Raw genomic sequence first — 15,874 nt, 5'->3', positions numbered from 1 at the left:
GAGCGAAAACAGTGGAGGGAAAATATCAATCCACGAGCGCTGCGATGTGATCTTTTATGGCACTGCGTCAGTTTTAAAATGCATTGTGCTGATGTGTAATGACACACAATCAAAGTTTTATGTATGTGGTTGTGCCTCGCTCGTACCAAATTTGTGCAGATATTGCTATTTATTGCTTCCCTTATAATATAACAACACACAGATCTACAATAACTTTATAAGCTTCCATTTTGCTGAAGAAATGAGAAATATCTTGAACACCAGAGAGCTGGTGACCTGTCTGGGGGGAAAACCTGTCTTCACTCACAGAGGATCAGTGTTATTTTAAGTTAACCCCTCAGTGGTCATATTGTTCTGGCTGATCGGTGCACGTTGCAACACGTTACATCCAAACACATATTTCTCGCCGACCTGCAGCCCGACAGAGCTGCATTCATCTATCAGAGTGTTCGTCCAGCCAATGAGAGCGTTGTGACTCCCTGACAGAGCGTCGCCGAGCACTGTCGCGTTACCAGACGATGACAGACACACCTGACAAGTGACAGACAGCGACGGCTAAAACACACTCGCACAAAAGTGACAGTTTTGCATGAACCAGCACATCAGAGAGGAATCGTACAAGGACACACACACAGGAAAAAAAATGAAAGGTGCATCCCTCCCACCTGGTGACAGTGAAACCTTTGCCCAACAATATGAGCATCAGAAGGAACACCAGAAAACTGACGGAGAACAGTAATTTCCCTGGAGGAGGATGGAGAGAGGAAGCAAGAGAGAGAGAGAGAGAGAGAGAGAGAGAGAGAGAGAGAAAATGAGACAGAGGAGACAGAAGGGGTAATTAGGTTGTGGTTTCCGAATCTGCAAAATCAGAGGGGAATGATAAAAATCAGGTCACCACACACATATTGGACACACATGGTTGTTAAAAAAAGAAAAAAAAAAAAAAAGAAAAAAAAACAGGGAAAAAGAAAAACACCCATGCCTGTGCCCATGAAACCGGCTATCAATTTTCTTCAGCCACGCACACATCCATCATTCTGCGCGGGCAGTGAGTGATTTTCTAATGCAGAAGTAGCGTCAGTCATTCAGCCGGTGACCGACGCACCACAACAGCTCACCTAGTATTTTCAGGCTGCCGGTGCCAACTCCATCTCGAGCGTACAGGCCCCAGAAGACACAATGGAACAACAGGCTGAGCACTGCCAAGTGGAGAAGATGCACAGAGGAGAGAATTGGGAAAATAAGAGAGTGAGGAAAGGAGGGGGGAGGGGGGGGGAGTGTGTGGGGAGGGACGGAGGTGGGTGAGCAGGAATTACACAAGAAGAAAAAAGGCAAAAGGAGGAAAGAAAAGACGGAGAAGAAGAGATGGGGAGTTGATAATGAGGGCAGAAAAGTGAGCCAGAAAAGAAGAGGAATTGATAAAAGAAAGCGGGAGGTGAGGTTGAACGTGAATTTAGGGGGCGGCGGGGAGACTCGAGAGGAGATTTCAAGAGGGGACAGGCGAGCGAGAAGCGAGGAAGAAAGATAAGGGCAGAGAAGAAAGAGGATGAGAAGGGGTGGTGGGTGGGAGAGGTGGGGGGATTCATCAGTAACAGTATGCTCTGCTGAACACTGGAGCACAGCGCCACTGTTTGCAATAGTTTCTATTCACAGGCTAATAAGGGCGATAATATCTCCGCTCTTGAAGTGGGGATTAAGGTATGAGATGCTGCAGCCGTGCAAAAGGCTCATTGTTATCTCAAGTGTGTGTGTGTGTGTGTGTGTGTGTGTGTGTGTTAAACACTCACCCTCCACACCTGCAGCAGTCATAAACATTTTGTAGGTGGTGTGAAGAAGCTGTCTTCCCTTCAAATTGTCTGCATGGAAAAAAAAACAAAACAAAACAGTAAGATTGAGATAGAGGTGACAGAGGTGTGTGTGTGTGTGTGTGTGTGTGTGGGGATGGAGATAAAAAGGATGGAGATATGCTAACAGATGGTGGAGCAGAGTGAGAGAGGTACAGGGAGACGAGGAGAAGGGAAAAAAAAAAAAAAAAAACAAGAACAAGGGAAGAGGCCGGATGAATTGGGGAAGCGATCATTAGTATGCATCCGTCTTGTGATTCCCATCTCTAGATGAAGCCTTATTCATCTCCTCAACTCTCACTGCCTAATCTGTGAGGATATATTCCTAATGCGTATTTAAGCGGCCTATTTTATTACCAAAACATGCCGGCAAACAGCCGCGGCCCGGGAGAATTTACAGGGGGAGGAAGGGTCATAAACGTCCGGGCGCTCTCTCGGCCGGCCTGTCCGTCCACAGATCCGGCTCACTGAGCGCTGATGGTTTCTCCTGTGACCTTCTCAGAAAGCAGCAGCACCGGAATAACCGTCTGCGGAGTTCAGCCTTTCATTCTTTGCACAACAATGTCTTAATATTTTCAGCTCCAGGTACATCTGAAGTTTTTCATCTGTTATTTTTAATGAAAATAACTCAAACTCATTTAAATTCCAGGATCCGTCAGTAAACTGTTGTCTAATACCTTCAGAAGTAAACACAGCAGTTCGTTCACTCTCTAAGATCTTAACAATGGCAGAATCAAAGACAGCAAGCCAACGCACTGCATGACTCTGCATAATTCCTGAGAGGATTTATCCATAAACCACATGAATTACTGAGGTGAATGTTCAAATAAATCCGTTTTTTGGTTTTTTTTTCCTTTATCACCAATTAAAAAAAAAACAACAACAAAAACAGAAGCCAAACTTGTGCCTGTGATTGATTATATATAATCTGTATGTTTTGCTGGATTAGGTGTGCGCAATGCTGCGGACGGGGCGGGGCCCCCCCCCCCCCGACAGACCGCTGAGAATCTTCCAGTAAAGCAAATTGAAGTTCAGATAAAACTACTTAAACTCTCCTCAGAAGTATTTCATGGACGACGAGCTCAAAGTTTTGCTATCTGCCGCTGCATGGCAGCTGAGCAGGTCCATCTACTGTGGAAGATCATGCGATACCATCGGTTTTGTCAGGCTTGTCAAGAAGTCTGAGAAATTAAGAAAAAAAAAAAAAAAGTTTGGCTGCACAAAGTTGGGTTTGACGTTTCCAACTTCGTCTTGTGGCTTTTATTCTTCATCTAGAAATGTTTACAGCGAAACTAATCTTAAATGGAGCTGCTCTCAACACATGTCATAATAACTGGGTTTTCACAACTCGGCTGCGCTTCAGTTCAGTAGTTCAAGAGACAAAATATGGAAATAACAATTTAGAAGCCATTTTACTGTTTTTTTTTTTAAGGAGAAATGTAGCTGCAAGAAAAAAAAAATATTTCCTACAGAAGGAAGAATATTACACATTTTTTCTTTGAATGGCAACTCTCTCCTTGTAGTTATTGTTCTCAGCTGCTCCGGGGCTTTTTTTTTTTTTCCTCTGTGACCTTCGTGTGACAAACTTGCTTCAATAAGCTTCCTGCTGCCGCTGCCTCCTCCACTCAGCCGCTCCACTTTACATGAAACCCAGAGCTGCTCTCACCGTCTCCTCCTCATCTTCCCTGACAATCTGCTGGATTTGAGAGAAAGTCACATGCTCCACCGCCACTGAAGACATGAGACCTTACTCCTAATCCATCTGGAAACATGTAGATTTTTTTTTTATATATATACTGGAGCTAAAAGAAAAAAAAGTGCACTTAATGATTGAAACGGGCTCTGAAAGTCAGAATATGTAGAAAAAGAGATAAAAGTAGAAACGGTACTTACAGGCAAAGTAACAGGAGAGGAGGAACACCATGGAGAAGATGACCAGGAAGGTGATGTCCGTCTCCAAGATGCCTGTGAATAAGACATGGAGGAAGAAGAGTCAAAAGGAAACGACATAAAGGGAATAGAATAACTGATGAAGATTATAGAAAAGAGAAGGAGAGAAAAGAGAGACGGTGAACGCACGAGAGGAATGCAAGGGAGTCACGGGGTTCACAAAATATCAATATAAAGGAAGGAGGGGACAATTGGGGAGAGGAAAAAAAACATAAATAAAAAGGGATGAAAAAGAGAGGCACATACTTGATGAGAATATCGGATTAGTTCAGAAACAGAGAGAGAAGGAGCTGCAGTGGAAGCAGAAGAACGGTAAACTGGAAAGTAGGAATTATTCATTTAGAAGATCCAACAACCTCTTCTTACTCATTCCTTCCTCTCAGTTCATCCATCATCATTAATTCATTCAGCTGTCCCTTCATTATTGTAATTTGTTCAGTCCGCTGTGTTTTATTGGCTGTGCTAAGTGGTGCTGGCTTGTGCCGTCAGCGATTTGTTCTGTGATCTCCGTCTGTCTGTCTAATCACTCTTACCGAATTCATCTGCAGAGAAATGCTGCGTCCAGAAGGACTGGCCGTTGGTCAGCTTCATCTCGTACTCCAGCTGCAAGCCATCGCCCTGCAGGAGAGAGGAGACAAAGGAAGAGGAGGAAGAGGAGGAGGATGGTAGGTGAGATTAAAAATGTATTCGTTTGCAATGTTAAAGGTTTTGTGATCTGTACAAAATGCACATTAATGCTTCATGCAGCAGTGGACAGCTCGGCAGGTCGAAATAGCAGGCAGAAGTAATGACTTCAGATTTATATTTAAACATCCTCAAGACATTTTGCTTTTTCATTATCACACTGAAGATGAAACTGAGAACTGCGGGACCTTTTTGAAGAGGGGGAAAAAAAATGATGGGCTGCACTTAAAAGCAGCCCTTCAAAGTTAAAGTGTAAAAACCTCAGAGTTCTGGATCACCCAGATGGGATAAGTACTTTAACATTAAAGGATTTTACTCGGAGCTGCACTTTAGCAGCAAAATCAAATATCACAGCATCTTGGTTTTTATATAAATATTTATCACACATGGCTCATGCCCTCAAAAATCATTTCCCGGAAAAAATAGTAATGTCGTCTTTCCGTCCGTCTTCAATACCCACTCCGACCAAGCTGGGTTTGCAGAGGAGCTGCGAGCCAATCCCGGCTGAGGATGGGTGAGAGGCAGGTCACACGCACACACGCACGCACGCACGCTCTTATGGGAAATTCTTCAATTCAATACATATCTTGAGATTGTCGGAGGAAAAAAGATGGGTATCCACTGCACCATTAAACAGCTCTATGGTTTTTCCATCCATCTGCTGCACCAGCTTCAAGCAATTTATGGTCCCAAGAAGCTGATCCCAAATGACCAATGGTGAAAAGACAGGGTGGAATTAGCCTAACAATCCTGTCTCGGTTCCTGAGAGGTAAAAAAAAAAAAAAAAAAATTACCTGAATTGAATTAAGATCCACTCACTGTGAGGCCTGAATGCTAAACATTATACCACAGTGCAGCTCTGGGGTTATTCCATGAATTTCATACCCTCTTTATACAACTGAAGCTCTTGGAAATCTGGAACTGACGGCAGGTGACAATGGCTGTAAGGTCATGAGTTCATCAGAGGGCAAAGACAGCGAGGCAGACGATCCCTCAACCACTCTTGAAATTTAGCGTTAAAACTGAATCAAATGTTTTTTGGGTTTTTTTTGGGGGTTTTTTTTGAATAATAACAAAAAAAGGGACCTTGACTGAAACTGAGGTCTCCTGCAGTCTGGTGAAGGTGTTATCCACCGCGCCGTGTGGCCTTGTGGTCATTTGCTGTATTGTCGTTACCAGTGGCAGGAGGTGGGAGTGGGACTGGTCCCAGCTGGCTCACTGACATGACCTTCAACAAGTCGATAACTCACTCATGCGGACAATCGCTTGCACGCAAGGGCAATTTTGAGTCACAAATTAACCGAACACGCAATGTCTTCTGACTGTGGGAGGAAAGCTGGAGCCCCGGAAGGTAAGCCTGCGGAGAGAGAACATCCAAACTCCAGACAGACAGACTGCAGCCTGGAATTGAACCGAGGCTGCTGACTGTGAGGTAAGAGTGTTGCCTTTTCTACAACTGCTTTATTGAACTCAGAGCTGCAGGGGCTACATCCGAACTGCAGAATGAAAGCAATACTTCAGGGGGTTCCCGGAGTTTTTATTGCAAAAGTAAAAATGCATCTCAAATATGTTCCAATTTAAAGCATTTGTTTCCAATAATGTGAAATACTTTTGCCAACTGAAAACATTTCTACCATGGTGTTTTTCTATAGTCTAATGCGGGCAGAAGCCTTTGGATTTCTGCAGTTTTGTAGCATGAAGATTCTCAAAATCAATCCTCATGGTATGCAACATGAAAGCTAATGCTATTTTGCGAACAATGATGTGGCTAATTTTCACTGGCACAGGACACCTATTGACTTTGTCGTCTCTTCTTACGAGGCGAAAAAACCGCTACACCACCATGTCGGCTCCTTGTATTCAAGGTCATTTAAACTTGTCCCTGATCCCGACATCAAGACGTCAGTGAGCTGTAATTTCAAACCAAACTGTTTACCAATCATCTGCAACGATGATGAGAAAATCTAATGAAGCTGGCTTGCTGTTGATCATCAGACTGTAGACTGATTAATCGCTTTGAGCAGCACTGATGTCCATTCTTCACACGACGCCACGCGACTGAAGGGAGCGGCGTCTGACTTTGCTCGTCTCTCTTGCAGATTAGCGATGCCGTTTATAATGACGAGATGAGCATGTTTGTGATAACACATACACACACACACACACACCTACGCACACACACACATAAAAGGCCCATACATCTTTAAAAACAGAACCCCAGATTTCTTCCAGAAGTTTCTGTTCCAGCCCGACTAAAACGTCCTCGTGGTTTTTTTTTTTTTTTTTGGTGCAGAGTCGGCTCTTGATTGAACTGCTGAGTGTAATTGTGTCATGCAGTCGATCTCCCAGCTGGCCTGAAGGCACCTCAGGATCCCCAAGGTAAGGGTAAAAAGCTGGTGGAGAAAGAAAGAGGAATCTAGGCTGCTTCGCCTGCTGTGCTGCAAAAAACCTGCAGATGACCCAGATTATCAGGAAGAGAGGATGGATCATATCCATAGCAACAGTTTTCACTCACTCAGTTTTTTGTTTTTAATTATTAACAGTGTGAAACATCAATTATTTGTTAGGCTCATTATACTTACGTGTCAATCTGATATAATTGGCCTACTCTGCAATGTTATGAAAGATGTCACAGAAGGAATATTTGGGTATGTAAACAGAGGAGAAACCCCATGGAAATACCTTGCTGGTACAGCACTGATGAAATAGCATACTTCTTTTTTTGACGGTAGTTTTTTTTTTTTTTTTTAAACAGTCAAATTAAAGGGAATTTGGGAGGAGAGGAAAAAAGGAGGGACGGGGACAAGAGAGAAGGCTCAGCGATGGGTTGACAATCAGAGCACAGAGAGCTCATTTCACACACACAAGTTCAAAGCCATCGGAGTTTGCGCTTGTTGCGGTGGAGCGAGGGAACAGAAAGAGGGAGGGAAGGGGGAAAAAAAAAAGACTTTGATTTCATTTGGCAGCCTGAGACTCCGTCTCACTCCCTCCATCAAAAAAGGGCGAGAGGCATGGAGCGTGCACTGCCACAAAATCAATACAGACACAAAGAGCAGGGAGACGGATGAAGAGGGTGATAGATGCAGAGAGAAAGAAAGTTTTAAGGTACAGGTGGAGAGAAAGGCAGCTTGAGGGAAGAGGGAGAATATGCAAAGAGGGAGAGAGGGATGGGAGCAGTGGGAGGAAGGAGCGATGAGAGACGAAGTGGCAGTTTCACGGCGGGAGATCTCTCTGCAGGACAGATGGGGAGTCACACGACGCGCTTCAGGCGGCCGTGGGTGTAAACGGCGCCCACTTCCATGTACTCCACTGATATATCACTCACTGAAGGTGTTCCCACTTAAACATCTGTACAGCGTACGCGTCTCGTCGCCTCACGGGGAGCTGCGAAGTGCGTTCGGAAAGGGACTTCTGAGAGTCTTTGCAGAGAGTGTGACTTGTGGACATAAATGTTTGGTTGCGGCTTGCGGTGGAGAGCCATTGACCTCGCCTCGGAGATGCTCTGAAAACTCGCGGTGAAGCCGCGCGCACTTGACACCACCCAAACGTTAAATCCAGATGAGACTGGCAGCCGTGTAATTCAACGACCATGAAGCAAAAGGAGGGTGCTTCATTAAATCAGCAGCATTTAAATAAAGCAAGAGGATTTGCCGGAGATGCATTTAAAAGAGATCGACTTAAATTTTGTGTCTAGAACATAAAACACAATTCTGCATCTCCATCTGAGTCTGCAAACATCCACAGTTCACTTTTAAGATCGATGTAAAACTTAATCGAGTGATGAGGGTATGGATAATGCAACTACGATTTAAAATCCAAGACCAAAATAAATGCCACAGATGCATCAGTCACACTATAGCTTTCATTTTAAAGGAAAGGCTTCTGCTTCGGACCCATCGACCTGTTGTTCCATTTATTGTCCATGGATCAGATATTAGCATCTGTCAGTTTGTAAATACAGGAAGCTAACAGGAAGTTAATCCAAAATTCACTACTTGGTTTGAGATAAACAGTTAAGAGTTCAGTGGCTTTCACTCTGGATGAGCTCTGACTGCTCCGCCATACTTTACTGTCACTTCTTTAACGTAATCATTCTGAATCGCTGGTGGGTCAGTTTTAATATCTGTAAGTCTATAATTAAAAAAAAAAAAAGAATAAATTAGTCAAGGGAGAATGCATACACCAGATTGGGAGTATCTGTCACCTGGCCTGACATAATTTGGGTTGTTTTATAAGAAATCTGACGAACCTTGCCAAAGCCACAGTAACTCCGACTCAGTGGCTCCTTTCTCCAGAGGCAGCACTGAACAGCAGACTACAACACGGCTGTGATTAGTCTGTTTCGCTTCAAGACCTCTTAAATATGGCACACAAATGAGCTCTTTTTCTTTATCCAACAGGTAGATCTTCATAGCACCATTAACTGTTTACGTGTCTAAAGAATGGTGCTGTATTGGCTCTCAGTTGTGTCAATCGCTGACATTATCAGAAAGACACAACATCAAAATCTCTGGCTCCAATTAGAGGAAAAGACAATTGGGTCTGATTGTCCGTAACCACAGGCTGCAGGAAAGTGTTGCCAAATTGCAAGTCTTTCAGATCAAGAGACAGAGAGCAGGAATCATTTTGGAGGAAACCTTTCTGACTGAGAGATGTGTAAATATGATTCAAATGGAGCAAATTGCTGTTTGTTTTCATTAACGAATGCCTGTGTTGACAGACAGTGTTTTGTTTTTTTTGTCAATATACCTGAGGAGAGTGAGCCTGTCACTCTAATGTGAAATCACTGAATGTGTTATGTGCTCTGCCGTTCTGCAAAAAAAAAAAAAAAACGTCAATTAAAATACATATTTATATCTCTGGCTCCGTCTGCAGCTGTCAAGGTTGGTAGGTGAGACGTAGTGCTTCTCCACGCAGCGCTAAGAGCAACAAATCTTTCAAGACTTTACCGTCTCATTTCCTGGTTCGCCTTCACGTTATGCACAACCTTCAAACCTGCATCTTCCAAAGCATGTGACCCCCGTGTGGGTGCGCGGCCTTATACAGCTGCTTTCACGGGCCGTGAAGCGCTAACCTCGACTCGTAAACTCACCTGGTTGTTCACAACAGATGTCCCTTCATAAAGCGTTATGGCAGCCATGCTTCTAGGAATGCTTTGCAGCGAGTCTTTTGCTGCCCGGCAGCGGGGATTCGCTCCCAGTCGGCCGCAAGAGTATCGGCGAGGTCAGGCAGCGATGTGGGATGATAAGGTGCGGCTCACAGTGGGCGTGCCGGCTCGTCCTGAAATTGCTGGAGGTCAGACCTCAGTGCAGGTCAGTGAAACGCTTCAACACCCGACTCTGATAAACCCCTCTGAAGCAGGAGCACTACATGCGCAGGAGCTGCCCCGGTGACAGTACAATCTGCATAATTCTTTAGTGAAACAAAGGAGTCAAGGCTTTAACATGTAAAGCAGCTGAAGATTAAAATTCCACCCTTCTTTGTAGCTTTTTACACATATTTCATATGACTGCAGCAATTAGGCAATGCAACAGTAAGGAAAAGAAAACAGACTTTATCACCTCTAAAGATGGAAATCTATCAAACCATCTGAACTGCAAAACTACGGCCATAAACTTTATTTTGATGAATGAAAAGATATAATTTCCAATATTTAGAAACTAATGGCTGCCCCCCCCCCCCCCCACCACCACCACAAGATCTGTAATACTTTAGAGGCAAAACATTTTAAACTAATAAAGCAAGTAATTTCAGATGAAAAAAAATGTAATTTGTCATATTATGCGAGTTTGGTGTTCACACTGTGAGCATCGCAAGCTATAAACCATGACACCTGTTCACTTCGCTTACGGGTGATGAAAACGCCGCTCACAAGATTCATCCATCCATCGTCTAATCCCAACAGAGACTGCGACTCCACAACAATCCCAGCCTTGAAATAAATAAATAAAAAAAATGGGAACAACCTGAGAAATCAACAGTCAAGGTTAACGGGGCAAGAACAAAAACCAACTCTGAAGTGTATCTGAAGTCATCTTTCAACATAAAACACCATTGCATTGTGGGGTGAAGCTGAAGTATTCGCCACAGGGAGAACTTGCAAACCATTCACAATAAAATGTGGATCAGATTCCAAAATAGACTCTTTGGTATTGCAGAGCGTGTTCCACTGTGCTGCAACACAAGGCTCGTAAAGTTGGGGGGAAAAAAAAAAAACCTCATTATTTCTTATTTACGACACTAAAGTAGCTGAGCATTTCAAGTTCAAACCGGCTCCCCATCTGCCACAGGAGAAGATTACTCCTGTTTGTAACACTGATGCAAGTCTTCATAAAAGATACACTAGACCTGGATAAAATACAGTGGCTCTGTTTGTTTCTACACCATTTCTTTTATCAAGACGAGTCACTTGGCTGAGTTGACAGCTGCAAAATGTGGACTTTTTTTGTTTTTTTTGTTTTTTTAGCCTGGGCCCATTAACAGCCCGGTCTAATTTCAGCTCATTCTTGGTTCCCTACTGCGTTAATTCTGTTTCATTACCAACAATTCTACTCAGAATAATAAGGCAGAAGTTGATTAGAGCAATTAAAAGCTTTCCTGTTCTTCACTTGTGTTTGTAAGACCACCACACTCAACACTGACACAACAGTTCCCAGGTCAATTGCAAGTAATGAAGCAGTGCTATCGAGCTGCCCTGTTTTTTATTTATTTTAAATAAACGGCGTCTAGAATCAGTGGTACTTGACAAGGTATTTTACGTGGAGTCATCAGAACAGCTTTATAAAAAGGCGCAGACAGAGAAACATATGCTGTTTTCCCAATTCAAAAATTTGCAACTGCACACTGAAATGCAAATATAAGGACACCGAAAAGCTTTTACGGCTTTGCTTCTGCTATACTGCATAGATCCATCAACCTTTCTAAGTGTCTACAAGTGGACCACATGGAGCATTGATCTCAGCGTCATGGAGTCGGTCTGGATTACATGAGGAGACAAAAGGACTGGATACATGTGGAAGAAACGCTCCACAAAGTTCCTCCCAAAACTTTTTTTCTGCAAGTGTACTCCGAAGATTTGAATATGTTTGGAAGGAAAATGCCTGTTACACCAATTACTGGTTTCATTTCTGCGCTCTATATTTGCATCAGTTGTAAAGGAAAAAAGGATGAAAATGAACAATCAAAAGTTTGAAAAGTTTGAAAGCATTCAAGCGTGATTACTTCTGCAGTTTATGTTTTATACTCAGAAGAAATAAAAACAAGCCTCTGGCGCTCTGGCAGGTTGGATGAAGGTTTCCCACACTAAAAAACTGTCAGAGATCTTCTGCTCTGTCATTATAGACACAGTTGAGGTCGTTACGAATTACAGAGGCATTTCTCCTGATGAAATAATAATTTGCTGCCTTCGAGGTTTCCTGCTATAGTTAATCAAGCAAAATTGCCCAGAAATCTTAAATAACGACCATCTCCACGAGTTCCACTAGTTTCATGCCAGGAGGAAAATGGAGAGCAGACATCTTCTGGTTTTAAGGTCTTATTGGCCGATATGGAATTATGCCCAATTCAGCTCAGGTAGAAACTGAGATAAAAAGTAGATGAAAGGGAAGCTCGGATAAGAGAGAAACAGGAACAAAGAGGGGAAATATGTAGTCGCAGATAAAAGTGAAGGTACCGGGGAACAAAAAACACATCAAATGAGCGAGAGAAAAAGAAGAAATGAGACCAGTGAGATGGCAAGATGGAGGGGGAAAAACACAATTAGGGACAGGCTGACGGAGGGGAGCGTGAGACGCAGAGGTAAATAGATATGAAATGGGGTGTAGCGCCGCACAGCTTGGTGACAGAGTTGAAAGAGAGCAGGACAAGCAGGAGATTGTGAGCGACGGAGGTAGGAGAGATGAAGAGGTGTGGAAGCAAAAGCGGAAGCGAGGAGGCAAGTGGCGAGAGACGAGGGGTGGAAATTGGCTGCGGGACGCGGCGCGCATGTGGTCCCCGGGAGCGGAGACGAGCTTTTATAGTCGGGTCCAACGGCATTAGGCAGCGTGTCTTTCGGCGGACGCTGGCGTGACACCGAGCCACACTCGGCGGGAAGCATCCAGTCTAATCATATCCCTCTTCAGCCGGCGCTCTCAGCTGGCAGCACACAAAACAAAACCCCCTCCACTTCAAAAAAAACTGAAAAAAGAAGAAGAAAAAAAAAAAGCTCCAGAAAAAAACAAGGGCATGAACACTCACACACAATTACACACAGATTCAGGAGCGCGACTCCGCTGTAACAGTGTCAGTGATAGGCATACTGATACACATTCAGATAAAAATGCCACTTATTTACTCTCTGTGTGCCCTCTTTCATAAAAAAAAAAAAAAAAAAAAAAAAAAAAAACACCGCACACAAAGAAAACAGCACACACACACACACACACACACACACACACACACCTACACTCAGGAATTGTCCTTGACTGAAGCCCTCCGTGTGCGTAGGAGGATGCATCACTGCCAACCTATCATTATCCGAGCTCATGATTTCTTCAGTAACTGCCCCGGTCTGGGCCGGAATCAACAAACGACGCGTCGCAGCTACCACTTTGCTCCTTCTTCTGCAAGCATCGCTATTACCGAGTCTCCGTAATAAAGTGATACAGTGTTTAGCTCTGCCTGAAGGGACGTCATCGATAGGATACAGGGCGCTGCATGTAAAGCCATGTTTATGAAAGTTTCAGCCAAGATTTGCATGTTGAGAGTCGTGTTGCCTTGAAGAGAGCACATCTGCACCAAGGCCAGATTCACTTCAGAGTCGAGAGGCGATCCAGAGAAATATAACGGATAACTGATCAGTAGTCATATATGAGGAAGGTTCAGAGCTATAAGGTAATAAAGTAGAAAGCTTTATTTGTCACATACAACGAATGCTCAGCTGTATTTGTTCTCTTTTCCCCAAATATATACTTTCCAGAAGTTATATATTTGGGAGCAATTCTGATTTTCCAAAGATTTTCTCCTCTAATTCCCAAGGTTACAGTATCTGAATGCTGCCGGTGCAAAATGTTACAATGGAAGAGCGTCAAGTGGGAAAACAGCCATGCTCAGGTAGATTTAAAATTTATAAGAAGCAGCACAAAAAAAGTATTCTTAAAACACAAAGCGTTCCCAGAGCCTCCTTCAGGATGTATTTCTGAATGAGATTTTAGGTTTTAATATTTTATTCTGCAGCTCACACCTGGAAGAGGTTTTCATTTGTCTGAAAACCAACATTTTAAACATGAGTTCACGAAAAAAAAAAAAACAAAAACAAAGGACACTGCTCATATTTTCAAAGTTAATGAGCTGCTTTTCAGGCAATTCATTGACGACAAGCACCTCCGCTCTAACAAGCATCCCGAGGAATAATTTATCCTCCGTTTAACAGGCTGACGATGAGAATGACGACGTCTGTTTGCAGTGAGCGGGTTTAAATACGAGCCCTCCCAGTCCGTTTGCATGATAGCGGCGGTGCGTCGCCACAGCAGGTAGTAAAGCCGCCGCTGCAGAGACGCACGGGGGTCAGAGGTCAGCACTTACCCCGCACTTGCTGAGAGCGATGTACCACCACCTCTCCCTCACTGAGCGGAAGCTGCGGCCGCCCACGCAGCTCAGGACCTCGTCGTTCCCGTCGCCCTCCACCTGAGGGAGGAAAACAGGCGTGTGAGGGGAACAGGGTGTGCAGAAACAGCTTTACCTCCAGAGACACAGTCGATTGTTCCGGCGGAGCGGGAGTAAGGCCGAGATACCAGCATATTTCACACCCCAGCATAGCCTGAAATGTGACAGTACGATCCGCCAGCAGCCAAGTCACGCCGCAATCACACCTCTTGATGTGAAAAATAAACACATTGTGTTGCTGATTGAAAAAGAGAGACGGGGATTTTTTTTTTTTTTTGTAACAAAAAAAAAATCTTTAAAAAAATTGACTGGGATGCGTCACCACCATGGGGAGAGTGTAAGTCAGTGAAATGTTATGAAAACACATTACAGATCATTAGCTCGCTCTTCCTCTCTGTCTGTTTATTGTTTTCCTCTTCTGGAAATCACTGTTTACGCATTACAAAAGAATGAGTGAGCAGTGGGAATAATGGATATACATTCAAATGTCTAATGACTAGAGGGAGCAGTGTGATACACACTCACACTGCGATTCATCACACTGGATGGTCAGAAGGCCGAATCGAATTACAGAAAAGCATTGAGTTCTTAAAGATATCTCACTATTTCTCAGAGATAAAGTGACGCTCAGTGCAATACGACGTGCAGAAACAGTGATCAGCCATAACAATATGACCACTGAAAGATGAAGACAGAAACAACAGCCATGTGTCTGAAGGCTGCAGTGGTTTAAATCATAAGACCATTCAAGGTACGAGTCTGGGTTCAGGGGTTTTCCAGTTTGGAGATTGCACCTTCTCCCTGTGCTCATGTGGGCTTTAAGATCTCTCACACTCCCTCTGCGTCTGCTGCAGGAGTTCGTGATCACGGCTGCTGTTAGTGGGTATGGTTGGTGCCAAGTGAACATTTTGCCTTCAATGTCGATGCGTTAGAAGAAGAAAATTGGCGGGCGTTGAGCAAGTTTGACCACTGACACATTACGCAAGCTGGACAGCCGACGAGAAGCTACCCAAGAAGAAAACTCAGCGAACGAGCAAATACATTTGAATATACCCAATAGCTGTCATTTATCTAAACATCAGAATTTCAGCTTACCACACATCCTGACCAGGTGTAGCGGGTTGTCAGGTTGATGACCTGGTTGTTTTCAGGCCTCAGCACTGCTTCCTTCTGGTAGCAGTTCTGCCATCATGAGGAAAATACAGGAAAAAAAAAAAGTCAAAATCAAAATAATGTCTAATAACACCAGAAAACAGAGCCTTAGTCATTCTAGTAAACTTCTATTTTTAGTCCCATTCTTAAAGCTGGAGGCGAATTGTGCCCCGAGCTGCTGCGTTCAGCCGTACTCCTTACCCATCATTCAGACACGCACATATCCAGTCCGGTGGGATCTTGCAGTGTGTAAAAATGTGAGGGGTGTTTAATGAAAATTTAATTGAAATTGTGTCCGAAATGGCTGCTGGTCTATCGAAGCAGCTGGAATTAAAATTGATATTGTTCGTCTCTTCGCTGATGGATTTTTCTCCTCGCCGCTCGCTGAATATTGGAGGCAGAAAGCAGTGAAAAGGAGAATGAAGACGCAGCGTCTGAATCTGGAAATCTGACACGAGGAAGCGGGCGGAGGAGTGATGGGCTGTTTGCAAGCTGCACCCGAAATATCTCCACAAGATGTCACATCTGTGTCGCACAAGACGTCAGAGACGGCGGACGAGTGCACCGCCAGTCACTTCAGTGCATGAGCTCAGACATATAAA

General features: G+C 43.9%; 1 protein-coding gene across 1 annotated transcript in view; it reads right to left on the bottom strand.

Moving 5' to 3' along the window:
* tmem145 (transmembrane protein 145) overlaps positions 1–15,874 on the bottom strand; it is a 47,237-nt gene that overhangs the window by 10,347 nt on the left and 21,016 nt on the right. The window contains 7 exon segments of the mRNA XM_030102622.1: positions 666–744; positions 1,119–1,199; positions 1,788–1,856; positions 3,738–3,809; positions 4,328–4,412; positions 14,040–14,141; positions 15,216–15,302. Coding sequence (XP_029958482.1) covers positions 666–744; positions 1,119–1,199; positions 1,788–1,856; positions 3,738–3,809; positions 4,328–4,412; positions 14,040–14,141; positions 15,216–15,302 — 575 coding nt within the window.

The sequence above is a fragment of the Salarias fasciatus genome, chromosome 11 (assembly GCF_902148845.1).
Source record: "Salarias fasciatus chromosome 11, fSalaFa1.1, whole genome shotgun sequence".
Classification (NCBI taxonomy): domain Eukaryota; kingdom Metazoa; phylum Chordata; class Actinopteri; order Blenniiformes; family Blenniidae; genus Salarias; species Salarias fasciatus.
Note: the sequence above shows the minus strand (reverse complement) of the source record. Positions and strands in the feature narration are given on the sequence as shown.